This window comes from Oncorhynchus nerka, linkage group LG25 (genome assembly GCF_034236695.1).
Source record: "Oncorhynchus nerka isolate Pitt River linkage group LG25, Oner_Uvic_2.0, whole genome shotgun sequence".
In the NCBI taxonomy this organism is placed as follows: Eukaryota; Metazoa; Chordata; class Actinopteri; order Salmoniformes; family Salmonidae; genus Oncorhynchus; species Oncorhynchus nerka.
This window is the reverse complement of record NC_088420.1, coordinates 8,565,826-8,580,453: the sequence shown is the minus strand read 5'-3', so window position 1 is coordinate 8,580,453 and position 14,628 is coordinate 8,565,826. Positions and strand designations below refer to the sequence as shown.

Below are 14,628 nucleotides of genomic sequence, written 5' to 3'. Positions count from 1 at the left end.
GAGATCCAATAATTCCACTGTTTTATAACTCAAACAATACATGGGGAAACACAAGGTTTTGCCAATGACAAAAGTTTGGGAGTGTTTCCATCCAAAGTACAATAGATAACTCTATGAGGGAACAGACACCATCAGAAGACCACTAGAGGGAACTCTGACGTGGTGATAGATACCATCAGACCACTAGAGGGAACTCTGACGTGGTGATAGACACCATCAGACCACTAGAGGGAACTCTGACGTGATGATAGACACCATCAGACCACTAGAGGGAACTCTGACGTGGTAATAGACACCATCAGACCACTAGAGGGAACTCTGACGTGGTGATAGACACCATCAGACCACTAGAGGGAACTCTGACGTGGTGATAGACACCATCAGACGACTAGAGGGAACTCTGACGTGGTAATAGACACCATCAGACCACTAGAGGGAACTCTGACGTGGTGATAGACACCATCAGAAGACCACTAGAGGGAACTCTGACGTGGTGATAGATACCATCAGACCACTAGAGGGAACTCTGACGTGGTAATAGATACCATCAGACCACTAGAGGGAACTCTGACATGATGATAGACACCATCAGACCACTAGAGGGAACTCTGACGTGGACCATCAGACCACTAGAAGGAACTCTGACGTGGTGATAGACACCATCAGAAGACCACTAGAGGGAACTCTGACGTGGTGATAGATACCATCAGACCACTAGAGGGAACTCTGACGTGGTGATAGACACCATCAGAAGACCACTAGAGGGAACTCTGACGTGGTGATAGACACCATCAGACCACTAGAGGGAACTCTGACGTGGTGATAGATACCATCAGACCACTAGAGGGAACTCTGACGTGGTGATAGATACCATCAGACCACTAGAGGGAACTCTGACGTGGTGATAGACACCATCAGACCACTAGAGGGAACTCTGACGTGGTGATAGACACCATCAGACCACTAGAGGGAACTCTGACGTGGTGATAGATACCATCAGACCACTAGAGGGAACTCTGACGTGGTGATAGACACCATCAGACCACTAGAGGGTACTCTGACGTGGTGATAGATACCATCATACCACTAGAGGGAACTCTGACGTGGTGATAGATACCATCAGACCACTAGAGGGAACTCTGACGTGGTGATAGACACCATCAGACCACTAGAGGGAACTCTGACGTGGTGATAGACACCATCAGACCACTAGAGGGAACTCTGACGTGGTGATAGATACCATCAGACCACTAGAGGGAACTCTGACGTGGTGATAGACACCATCAGAAGACCACTAGAGGGAACTCTGACGTGGTGATAAACACCATCATTGCAGGATATTCAGACCACTGAGTACAGTATGGTAAACATGTGTACCCATTTGAAGTTCACTGCTATATTATGAAATGTTTGTGTTCATTACAATACATGTATCCATATAAAATCCAGTGCATCTGTACGTCTAGTCATTACATACATCTTCAGGTCCAATTACCTCCCATTGAAATCAAACTCTAGCTGGTCGAAGAGACTCATACAGCAGAGCTAGCATGTCCTTCATCTAGCTTCCGAGTGGCGCAGCAGTCTAAGGCACTTCTTCTCAGCGCAAGAGGCATCACTACAGTTCCTGGTTTGAATCCAGGCTGTATCACATCCGGCCGTGATTGGGAGTCCCATAGGGCGGCGCACAATTGGCCCAGCGTCGTCTAGGTTTGGCCTGAGTAGGCCGTCGTTGTAAATACGAATTTGTTCTTAACTGACTTGCCTAGTTAAATAAAAGGTACAATTATAAACATAAAAAATACAATATATATAATTTTTTACAATTAGATAAATAAAAATCACTTAAGACTGTGTGAGAATCTCTAACATTTCCTTGCCTCGTTTTCAAAATCATTGGATGAGGTCAGAGGTCCCTCCCCCTCAGAACTTCTCATCCAATGGGTTGAGGAGGAAGCTACAGTAGAAGACAGGATGGGAGGAATCAAGGAAATGACTTTGCCATTCTCCTATTGTTCAAATGATGCTGGTACGCAAGCACACCTTTTACAGTTTATTGTTCAGGTCTTGGCCAAATGCTGTTATAGTGAAATGTCGAGGTAAACTGAAATGAAAGGTGACAAACAAGTCAATTACTTCGGTATTTTTGTTTTTATAAGAACATCCTAACATACAACAAAGAAAAATAATGCTACATTGATGAAATAGACAGTTGAAAGATTCTGTGGATGAGATGATTAGAACATGTAAACTTCTACCAGTTTGACACAACCAGCATAGGCATATAGCTAATGATATTGACATTTGTTTGGAAACTTCATTTTATTTTATTTTAACTATGCATTTATCATATCACTTGTTAAAAGGGGGAGTTCATCTGTAATTGGTTTGACCGAGGTAAATAAGGAAATCCTCTAAACGTTAAGTAAATATGTGTTTCCTTCCACCCAGTGTTTTGACCATAGACATACATTGGTTGTGACACGATTATTTTTCCTTTAGTGCTTTCATTCTGGTGGTAGACTTTACCTACAAATACATGCATAATGATCATACTACTAACAATACAAGCCTAATGGTTTTCCTGCTAAAGAAATACATGTATTTGCATCATATTTAATGGACGTACATATTTAACTGATGCTAAGGTAAGTGAACAAGCTTTCAATATCAGTCTTTCTTCCAATGACTCATTCTGTCTCTTTCTCAATTCATCACCTTTCTCTTCGGCTCCTTCTAAAAACGTATTGGAGAAGAAGGTCCTTCAGGAGGGACCTTGGTATTTCTCTTCCAATGAGGTTGAGAAGAAGGTCCTTCAGGAGGGACCTTGGTACTTCTCCTCCAATGAGGTTGAGAAGAAGGTCCTTCAGGAGGGACCTTGGTACTTCTCCTCCAATGAGGTTGAGAAGAAGGTCCGACAGGCGGGACCTTGGAATTTCTCTTCCAATGAGGTTGAGAAGGAGACGAGGAGATGGGATTAGAGAAGGAGGCGAGGAGATGGGATTAGAGAAGGAGGCGAGGAGATGGGATTAGAGAAGGAGGCGAGGAGATGGGATTAGAGAAGGAGGCGAGGAGATGGGATTAGAGAAGGAGGCGAGGAGATGGGATTAGAGAAGGAGGCGAGGAGATTGGAGAACGAACAGAAAGGTGAAATGACAACCATTAGAGCTCCAAGATGAATCTGGTTGAGCCTAGGTATGACATGGACACAAAAAATGTATAGAAAAATAACCTATATCTTGGTCCTGTGTTCCAACAAGCCAATCTCTTCTACATCAATAAGTAAAACATTTACACTTTAAAAGGCCCAGTACAGTCAAAAATGTGGTTTTATTAACTTCCCACACTACGAGCTTGAAATAATATTGTGAAAATTATGATAATGCCCTTTTAGTGTAAGAGCTGTCTGAAATGTCAGCCTGTTTTGTTGGGATGGAGTTTTGACCTGCCCGGTAACATCAACAGGCTGTAAATCTGTCAATTTTCAATGTTCCTCTCCCCACTCAGACCACTCCTAGACAGTCCCATCAAAATTCTTGCTTGAGAAATTGCTCTTTGTCTAAGAAGTTATTTTTTTCCTTTTTTAACAATTTTAATTGAAAACAAATCATAATAAAGGTACTTAATTATTACTCAGAAATGATTTGATATTGAGATAAAAACAGCTGCAATGGACCTTTAAGCCCAAGTTTCGTCTGAATGGAGTAAACTAGTCAACACCTTGTTCAATAAATGCTTTCATTTTCTGTTGGTGCAGTACCCAACTCTACCCACTGGGGGGCACTACTGTCCCACCCTGATGTCAGGAGGTCTGAGCTGCCTCTCTCCCTCAGCCAGGAAGATCTGCATGGCCCTGTAGAGCAGGTGCACCCCCAGCTCCCTCTTCCTCTTCAGCTGCCACGTGGACACCACCCCGTAGTAGTCCCCTCGCTTCTGGTTGGTCAGCATCTTCAAGCCTGCAATGGGAAGGTTTCTTTTGTTGAAACTGTTTATCTTATTTCGTTGCATTCATTTTAGTTTCGTATATAGGCAAGACAAAAAAAATGTAAAGAATTTGTAGGACAATTAATTTTTAATTTTTAAATGAGACTTAAAATGATACATTAGATAGAAATTAGGGGAAAAAAATAGACCTAAGTTCTTATTAACTACACCGGCCATACCCGGAAGACGCTGTGATACAGCCTGGAATGGAACCAGGGTCTGTAGTACTGAGATGCAGTGTCTTAGACTGCTGTGATACAGCCTGGAATGGAACCAGTGTCTGTAGTACTGAGATGCAGTGTCTTAGACCGCTGTGATACAGCCCTGGAATGGAACCAGGGTCTGTAGTGACTCCTGATGCAGTGTCTTAGACTGCTGCACCACTCGGGACCCATAGAACATAGAAGTACAAACAGGCTACATAAGATGTTTTCCTCTCCTCTCTTCATCTTCACTGATCGTTACGAACTACACCAGCGAAAGGAAATGACTGAAAGGTATCCTCAAAATATTGACTTGTTTTGTAGCCTGTATTTTCAGACGAGTAAAAAAAAGAAAGAAAAAAGGATTAGTCACTTTAGACTACTGAGATGGACCCCAAATAAAAGAATGGTCACTCACCAATGGCATCCACCATGACGGCCTCACGCGTGTAGGCCTCCACGGGGATGACGTTCTGGAAGCAGTGCAGAGAGATCACTCCCTGCTCGGCCTTCCAAATCTGGAGGATGTGCTGCACCTTGGAGCACAGTTTCTGTCCCCCCCCCAAAAAAATAGGAGGAACGATATGGACGTTAACATATTTAAAAAAATATTTTTACCTTTATTCAACTAGGCAAGTCAGTTAAGAACCAATTCTTATTTTCAATGACGGCCTAGGAACAGTGGGTTAACTACCTGTTCAGGGGCAGAACGACAGATTTGTACCTTGTCAGGGGTTTGAACTTGCAACCTTCCGGTTACTAGTCCAACGCTCTATAACCACTAGGCTACCCTGCCGCCCCATTGATGTGTATTGATGTGGACCACATCCCATTTCACATGACTTTACACTTGGGTCATTTATATTACATTTGAACTTCGGTTAGTCATTGTTGTTTGTCAAGACAAATGACCCAAATCCCCCACTGCCCCAATACGGTATTTTCCAATACAACCAACCGACAGGAGGAAACTACATAGACCCAGAACGAGAGGAAAAACAACAAAACGGCCACGGAAGTTCAAGTGTAGTTAAAGAAAAGTGACTCCAACCTTAGAAGTCTTATCTCCTCGGTGGTAGTCTAGAGCCTCGTACAGATGGCTGTAGGGTCGGGAGCGCTTGCCTTTGCCCACATAGAATATAGCGCTGATGAAAGTCTGAAAACAATCCATAGGGCTCATGGAATGACTCCGATACGGTAGGTTCTTTGTTACTCTGATGCAGGAAAAGGTGCCGGAAGAGGAACACAATGAAATTATGTTGTTTAAAAATTACGCAAGCTCAATATCAAATTTGCAATGAGTTTCACCCCATTGGAGGAGAAGGTCCAGGGTGATTCGCCTGGTGAGAGGATGCAAGGAAGGATTCATTTAGGCATTGGAAAAGCCAAACGATTACAACTGACCTGGGGTCCAGTAGCAGGTAGTTGAAGCTGGACTTGATGACACCCTCCCGCCACTTCCTGTTCTGGTCTGGTTGGTCAAACTGCTGGCACAGCGCCAGCTCGTCCTCCTGGCAGTCGGGCAGCACCAGCGTCCGCAGGGCCCCACACAGCTCTGGACTGTGTCCCTGCGCAGGACCTAAAAACACACATAACTCAGTCAGTCACCACAGCAGAAAAGAGTAGCGTTTTCATAAGTACTACTAGTTAATTGGATAATCTTTCAAAAGGTAACTAACCCAGAGATGTAGTGGTTTAAAATCAGAAGGTGGTTAAACACTGAACACCTGACTGGGTGTGAGCGAACCAACCACTTTAAGCTCACAACTAACTTGCACCAAGTCTGGAATCAACAGGACCCTTAAAAACTTCTAGCCTCAATCTAGAAGACTAGTATAGTCTGACCAAAGAGCTACCTGGACTATCTGCATTGACCCACTAACTTTTTTTGACACAGCACATAAGCTGCTGTTACTGTTTATTAACCATCCCATTGACTAGTCACGTTATCCCTACCTACATATACACTACATCACTAAAAGTATGTGGACACCTGCTTGTCAAACATCTCATTCCAAAATCATGGGCATTAATATGGAGTTGGTCCAAGGCTTTCCACTAGATGTTGGAACATTGCTGCTATAACAGCCTCCACTCTTATGGGAAGGCTTTCCACTAGATGTTGGAACATTGCTGCTATAACAGCCTCCACTCTTCTGGGAAGGCCTCCACTCTTCTGGGAAGGCTTTCCACTAGATGTTGGAACATTGCTGCTATAACAGCCTCCACTCTTCTGGGAAGGCTTTCCACTAGATGTAGGAACATTGCTGCTATAACAGCCCCCACTCTTCTGGGAAGGCTTTCCACTAGATGTTGGAACATTGCTGCTATAACAGCCTCCACTCTTCTGGGAAGGCTTTCCACTAGATGTAGGAACATTGCTGCTATAACAGCCCCCACTCTTCTGGGAAGGCTTTCCACTAGATGTAGGAACATTGCTGCTATAACAGCCTCCACTCTTCTGGGAAGGCTTTCCACTAGATGTTGGAACATTGCTGCTATATCTCTCTGCATTGTTGGGAAGCATTTCACTGTTAAGGCGTCACATCAGAAACAGTTCGTGGTCTTCGGCAAGGTTTTTGTTTCGGAGGTTTGTGTACACAAATATTTTTCTTGAGGTGCGCCAAAATCGGTAGCTGAAGTCTATAGCCCCTTCATCGGCGTTTGGTCAACAGTAAAGATTTTTGTTGTCATTCAATGAAGGAGGAATCTGCAATTGTTTTCACTTGAGAAATACTGAACCAAACATCTTTTGTCAGATGTAAAACTGCGAGACGAAGATCTCCTCAACAAAAATGTTAAAATTTATGACAGATTTCTTGAGTGATCTTAATTCTGATTATTTTGAGGAAGTGTATACTGGCTACGGTGTCTCAAAATGGACAAAAAGTACTATTGCCATTTTCTTCTTGTTTTTCAAGTGAAGGTCTTTTAAGGGAGTATGCGAACACACTCGTTCGGTTCGTCTACTTGTGACCAATAAAATGTTATTTCCATAATCAACAGTGTTAACCCCCCCCCCCCCACAACTCTGATCTAACCTTAATGACGTCATCATGACATTTGATTGAGAGTTAACACAACTGAAAGGAACATTACCTTGGGGTTGGTCCGTCAGTTGTTGTTGAGTGTCCGGCTCCAGCAACAGCCGTCTTAGCCTCTTCATGTAAACTGGCCGGGTACGATGACTTATGGGTCCCGGACTCTCTCCCATCTCCACAAGCCTGCGTCTCAGCTCCTTGTCCGTCAGGCATTTGGTCTCTGACCACTCCTGAGCCACCACGGGCTCCTGGTTCTCCTTCCCTTTGGCCACCGTTCCTCCACCACCCTGCAGGGAGCGCCAGTCGTACAGCACTGTGTCCTCGCCACTGGACGTGCTCATGCTGGAGCTGAGCGAGGTGTTGGCCGCAGGTGGGACGTGGGTCTCGATCAGTTCGTGACCCTGCTCCGTGTCCGTGTAGAGGTACTCCACCGGTTCCTCCAGGTCTGGTATTTGAGGACGTCCGCCTGGGGTGTAGGAGAGGCTGGCCAGCCGCTGGGGCTTGTGGAAGTGGGAGAGTCGACTCATGCTGTAGCGCGGGGTAGTGCCTGGGGTCGAGGGGGCCTGATCTCTTTTTGGAGAGAAGTAACTGGAGCTGGATGAAGATGGAGTCTGGGAACTTGACAAAGATGAGCTTGAGTCGGCCTCCTCTGTGGTCCAGGATTCCTCCACTCTTGGCCCAAAGCTACCAACTGTCCCCTCCTTGGTCACTGCATCACTGGAGCTGGACAAATCGTCGGTTAGAAATTCACCACTTTCAAGAACGTCTTTTCTCAGATAAGTGGGTAAAGTCTCTTTGTGAGGATTTTTTAAAGTAAAGTAATTATCCAGTAAAGATAATTTGTCAGCTAAACGTGGAGTTACGATGACTGTGTCAGCCATGGTTTTAGAGATGAGGGTGTCCGCTTGGCTGGAACTAACACAAGAACCCTGACCTCTGTCGTCCTCGGCGATGATGAGGGTGTCCGCTTGGCTGGAACTAACACAAGAACCCTGACCTCTGTCGTCCTTGGCGATGATGAGGGTGTCCGCTTGGCTGGCACTGACATATGACCCTTGACCTCTGTCGGCTCTGAGAGTGCTAGATTGAGGCTCTTGGCTCTCGTAGATGACAAATGAGTCCCCAGAAGTACTACCTGTCCCGTTTCCAGAAAAGACTGGGGTGCGACTACGCCCGCATGGCGTGTCGTAAAAGACGTTGTCGCTGCCTTGCGACTTGATGTTTTGGCGGCGTGTGCGTGTCGGCGTAGGCAAGGTCTGCTCAAACAGCGAGGAGGTTGAGAGGAGGCTTTCGGGGGTCTTGCCGCTAATTACCGAGCAGCGACTCAGCCGCGAGTGCGTCCTACCAGTGACAAAGGGACTTGGGGTCAGAGGCAGGTCCTCCTCCAACGCTGGAGTAGAACCAGGTCCAGGTCTGGGAGTGCATTCAGTCGGTCTTGTTGACAAGTCTTCAACATTAACCGCTAAGACAGCATCTGGAAATATTTTTTCACAACCTGGACCTTTGATTGGAGATATTTTGTCAGTCAATGTAAGGTTATCTACCATGGCTGGTAGTTCTACCATGGCTGGTAGTTCCACCATGGCTGGTAGTTCTACCATGGATGGTTTTGACCTCTCTGAGCTGTTGGGAGTTTCATCACTATCTACATTGTTAGTGTTCATAGGATTTTGTGTGTGTTTGTCGTCTTCAACACCTCTGCTTTTCACTTTACGCTCCTCTTCAGAGGGTGAGACCCGCCTGGGGGACGCCTCCAGGGTCGTAATGTAGTGGTCACTATCACAACTGCTGTACCTACTAGCTCCGCTGCTACTGCCAGCAGAGCCACATAATGCTCGTTCAGGGACCTTCACTTCTTCTACCTGATTCTCAACGACTTCTCCGTCCTCTTCCTCAAACGGGAAGTGCCCAACAAATGTTTTTTCCATGTCGATCTCAGTGCACTCATTATTATCCTTGGAGAATACAAACACATGTTCAGGGGAGGTGACGTCGATCCCCTGGTGATGTAGGACGGTGGCCATGCGCTCTGGATCCAGGAACTCGGAGTATTCCGAGAAGTCGAGAGTATAGTCTTTAGAGTAGGCAGTACCCTGACCCCCTGGCTCCCGCCTCTGGGATTCTGAACTAAAAACGGGGAAGTATTCCTCCGCTTCCTCTCTGAAGCTCACACTCTTGCGGCTCGTGCGTCGTGAAAAGCAAGGAGGGAGAAGGTCCAACGGAGGAGGAGAGAGTCTGTTCCTGTTTACAGACGGATGCAGCGCACTGCAGTCAGTGAGTGGTACGTCCTCCCGAAGTACAGGAAGTGCGGCTCTGGGACCTGCGACGGACATACGAGTGCTGGATAAAATTGATGGAGGCTCCCAGTCAGAGTCCGTGTCCCACTCGTTGGTGTGGCGCACCTCAGGGTTAGATTTATAGTCAGACGTCCCTGAATGGGATCCTCTTCTCCAACTGTGCCTGTTGCTAATAGCAGACAGTTCAAAGAACGAGGTCTGCCGTGTGCTACTCAGTGGACCCTCCCCGAAGTCACTCAGCAAGGACATGCTGTGAGAGATAACACTGCAGTCTTCGGAGTCAGTGTAGCTTGACGCGTCACCTTGGCCATTGTAAACAGCTGCCGGAAATCGAAAAGGACAAAGTAATTAAGACTCTTTAAGAAATCAGACAATTATAATAACATATGCCATTTCTCATACGCTTTTATCCAACACATCTTACAACAGTCAGTCTGTGACCCACGGGAATTGAAAAGGACAAAGTAATTAAGACTCTTAGAAATGCCCCCCCCCCCCCTTTCCACACCTCACAACACATCTTACAACAGTCAGTCTGTGACCCAAGGGGATTGAACCCACGGCCCTGGCGTCACCAGCGCCTTGCTCTGACCAACCGAGCCACACAGTGACGCGTCACAGAGTTTGCGATGTGAAGCATCACAAACGGTCCAGACAAATGTCTTACAGTATTGGAATTGAGGCAGATCTTCCTCCTCTGTGTCCAAGGACTGAGACTGGTACTCCTGAAGGAGGTGGGCACATCTGCGGTTGTCCTGTTGTTGAGCCAGATCACCTGGTTTGTTCCCTTCCTGACGAGAGCAATGAGACAACATAAAGAGTAGGTGAGAATGATTGCCATACTGTAAATGAGGTTATGAAGAAGGAAAAAGTGGTGATTGTTTCAAAATCTGGAGGGGGGGGGGGGGGGGGGGGAGTAGATATTGTCCAGTGTTTAATTTTCTGGTAACATTGTGAGACTCAGATTTTTATCATTTTTTTGACGATGCAAAGTTTGGTAACAGAATGCCGGCACAAACTGTTGTTCTGTTACAAACTTTGCATCTGCACTGTTCTTTAAGTAAATGTGTTTTTGCAACAACAAAAAAAATAGTTGAAATTTGGTAAAAGTAGTCATTTTTTCATAGAGTTCTATGGTTTGTTTAACTTTGCAATATTTTAACTATGTTACCTTGTCTCACTATGTTACCTTATCTCACTATGTTACCTTATCTCACTATGTTACCTTGTCTCACTATGTTACCTTGTCTCACTATGTTACCTTATCTCACTATGTTACCTTATCTCACTATGTTACCTTATCTCACTATGTTACCTTGTCTCACTATGTTACCTTGTCTCACTATGTTACCTTGTCTCACTATGTTACCTTGTCTCACTATGTTACCTTATCTCACTATGTTACCTTATCTCACTATGTTACCTTGTCTCACTATGTTACCTTGTCTCACTATGTTACCTTGTCTCACTATGTTACCTTGTCTCACTATGTTACCTTGTCTCACTATGTTACCTTATCTCACTATGTTACCTTATCTCACTATGTTACCTTATCTCACTATGTTACCTTGGAATTGCCCTGTAATAATGACCACCACACCAGAACAACTCAAAGTAGGCGAGAGAGAGAGAGAGAGAGAGAGAGAGAGAGAGACAGAGAGAGAGAGAGAGAGAGAGAGAGAGAGAGACAGAGAGAGAGAGAGAGACAGAGAGAGAGAGAGAGAGAGAGAGACAGAGAGAGAGACAGAGAGAGAGACAGAGGGACACAGACAGAGAGAGTTGATTCATGTTGTTTTACAGAACACTGTACAGAAGAACATAGTTAATATGTAAATGTAACCCTCCTTTGCTCCTCCTGCTTTCTTGCAGCATTGTGACTACTTACAAGTCTTACAGTAACGTAACTCATACCTACCGTAGCCTAGATTTTAAAGAAATGTGCAAAAAAGCTGAGTGAAATCAGACCCAAATGTAATCTCTCCCACCTGATCCTTTAAGTTTGCGTTCCCTCCATTCTTTAACAGCAGTTTGAGATTCTGATAGCAACCCCATAACGCTGCTACGTGCAGGGGTGTCAAGCCATCTGAAGACCTGGATGGGGGAAAAAGAAGCTCATTTGATGCAAAGCTTTGCTGCTTGCATGTTTATGACATGTTATAAGAATGTAATGGAGCCGACAGACATGTCAGCTCAGATTCTAGCTCACAAGCATTTCACTACACCCGCAATAACATCTGCTAAATATGTGACCACTATAAAATTAGATTTGATTCATATTATAGCCATATTATAGGAATGTCTAGCTATACAACATAATGGCAAGCAACATGATCTGCACATTGGAAAACAGTAGATAACATAGTTTTACAGTAGAGCCTATTTAGTTGAATTTAGGTCTACGGTACCGGATGTTGGGGTCTGCCCCATGTTGTAGAATTAACTTTAGGCAGCGTATACTTTTCTCCGTCTCTTTGCCAACTGCCAAATGCACAGCAGCAACACCTTTACTTCCGACAAGATTGGGATTTGCTCCTTGTGCGAGAAGAATCTGCACAGTTCTAAAAAAATAAATGTTCAGAAAAGAGTCATGTTATTCTTTTGTCTTACGTAGTGTTAAAATTGCACGTGTGTAAATGTATTAAAATTGGTATAAACCTTACAGACAACAGGGTTAAAGTTACATACCATAGAAGTAAATAGTTAACTAGCCCTGTTGTTATCTAGCTAACTATAAATAGTTACGTTACCCTTCTGTACAGTGGCACATCCCTTACATCTGCGGTAACGTCAGCCTAGTATCTCTGGCCCTTCTCATAACTCTAATGATACATGCTTTCCATCGCTGTAAATGATGAAGCTACTGACTAGTAACGTTACAGTAGCACAGATGGATACACCTCGGTAGTAACGTTAGCTAGTCAGGTAAAGAGATGACAGCACATTACCTTGGTTCTCCGTCATTCACAGCTTTGCACAGCTGTGTTGCCAGACTGGTCTTGCTTCGATGCTGCATGACTCGCGTACTTCTGCAATATTTCGTCTGGTCATCAAACCCTTTTACTTTAGCTACCGAACTAAAAGCATGCAACCCACGTTCTCGTGCACGTCGGATGCAATTTAATTGAGATTGATCGGTTTCGTTTATTTATTTATGTTTTGCAATTTTGATAAATACACATTTCATCTTCGATTTCCTTTCTTTGTTTATTGTGTTGAAGTTCCCTCCAAGTTCATAAACCCCGCCTGTCCGTTTCCGGCAGACTAGATGCAGTATTGCGTATCGCTGCCTTTCTCAGGTCGGAGTGCGAATTACACATTTAAATATCTAATAGCCTCACAATCCTAGTTGCAGGCCGGTTTGAGTTTATTTTTTTACAGGGACAGTGCACATTAATCAATAACCTGGGCAGGTTATTAAAAACAATTACAATATAGACAATCATTGAGCAGTGTGCACACGCAGAGCAACACAGGACAAGCAAGACATAGCATACAGACAGAGCAACATAGGACAAGCAAGACATAGCATACAGACAGAGCAACATAGGACAAGCAAGACGTAGCATACAGACAGAGCAACATAGGACAAGCAAGACGTAGCATACAGACAGAGCAACATAGGACAAGCAAGACGTAGCATACAGACAGAGCAACATAGGACAAGCAAGACGTAGCATACAGACAGAGCAACATAGGACAAGCAAGACATAGCATACAGACAGAGCAACATAGGACAAGCAAGACGTAGCATACAGACAGAGCAACATAGGACAAGCAAGACGTAGCATACAGACAGAGCAACATAGGACAAGCAAGACTTGGCATACAGACAGAGCAACATAGGACAAGCAAGACATAGCATACAGACAGAGCAACATAGGACAAGCAAGACGTAGCATACAGACAGAGCAACATAGGACAAGCAAGACGTAGCATACAGACAGAGCAACATAGGACAAGCAAGACGTAGCATACAGACAGAGCAACATAGGACAAGCAAGACGTAGCATACAGACAGAGCAACATAGGACAAGCAAGACGTAGCATACAGACAGAGCGACATAGCATACAGACAGAGCAACATAGAACAAGCAAGATGTAGCATACAGACAGAGCAACATAGGACAAGCAAGATGTAGCATACAGACAGAGCAACATAGGACAAGCAAGATGTAGCATACAGACAGAGCAACATAGGACAAGCAAGACATAGCATACAGACAGAGCAACATAGAACAAAAAGCATAAAGACAAAATTCATAAAAGCAACAAAGTGTTTCCACACCTTACAAGCTACAGACAACAGACAACATGGAAAGCGGAAACACACAGCTAGGGACCATGTTCACAAATCTGATGGACCTTTAGCCATGTCTTCATGCATTTTGTGAAAGTGTGAAACCACAACAATTTCCTTGCTATTTCGTTATGCCTGTCATTTGAGGCCAAAATTGTTACAAGCGAAAATGTGGTGACACCCAACTCAGCCATCTCACAGAAAAATGTCCTCCTATCCTCAGTATACCGCCTGCAATATAACAGGACATGCTTCACAATCTGTACCTCAACACATTCCTCACACCCCATCTGGTTTTCCCCCCACTAACACTAGCCCACTTCCCAATCCACTATGACCCTGCATCAGCCTATTTTGCGCAGAAGTCCAATATCCCACCTACAGATAATACTGATTGGTTTAATCTAGTATCTGTCAGCATTCGAACCAATTAGACTTTACCATCAAAACTGGGTGGCATGTATTTTTAATTTGACCTTTATTTAACTAGGTAAGTCAGTTAAAGAACAAATTCTTATTTTCAATGACGGCCTAAGAACAGTGGGTTAACTGCCTTGTTCAGGGGCAGAACGACTGATTTTTACCTTGTCGGCTCTGGGATTCGATCTTGCAACCTTTCGGTTATGGGGTTTATCTCAATGAAGAAAAGAGGAATCATTTCCTTGTTTCGTTAGTTATGAGTTATTCTTAAATATTCTTTCACCATGTATTTAGTTAACTAGATATACTGTAGATCAGTCAATATTTATTTAGCTATCTATAGATCAGTCAATATTTATTTAACTAGCTATAGATCAGTCAATATT

At 44.3% G+C, this 14,628-nt stretch overlaps 1 protein-coding gene across 1 annotated transcript; it reads right to left on the bottom strand.

Annotated features, from left to right (window-relative positions):
- Positions 1–2,132: 2,132 nt before the first annotated feature.
- Positions 2,133–14,303, bottom strand: ankle1 (ankyrin repeat and LEM domain containing 1). The gene is made up of 9 exons (XM_029633555.2): positions 12,471–14,303; positions 11,931–12,083; positions 11,511–11,616; positions 10,193–10,316; positions 7,287–9,845; positions 5,592–5,766; positions 5,239–5,401; positions 4,606–4,738; positions 2,133–3,956 (listed from the first exon to the last, which is right to left on the bottom strand). Exons 1-9 carry the CDS (start codon positions 12,536–12,538, stop codon positions 3,784–3,786), a joined length of 3,654 nt encoding a protein of 1,217 aa, XP_029489415.2. The 5' UTR covers positions 12,539–14,303; the 3' UTR covers positions 2,133–3,783.
- Between the last annotated feature and the right edge of the window lie 325 nt (positions 14,304–14,628).

Excerpts from the sequence above, each read along its gene's own strand:
- ankle1 (XM_029633555.2), bottom strand. The coding sequence starts at position 12,538 with ATGCAGCATCGAAGCAAGACCAGTCTGGCAACACAGCTGTGCAAAGCT. Across the intron at positions 11,617-11,930 it reads GGGGCAGACCCCAACATCCG|GTCTTCAGATGGCTTGACAC; the intron begins GTACCGTAGACC and ends TCCCCCATCCAG. Across the intron at positions 4,739-5,238 it reads GAGGAGATAAGACTTCTAAG|AAACTGTGCTCCAAGGTGCA; the intron begins GTTGGAGTCACT and ends GGGGGGGGACAG.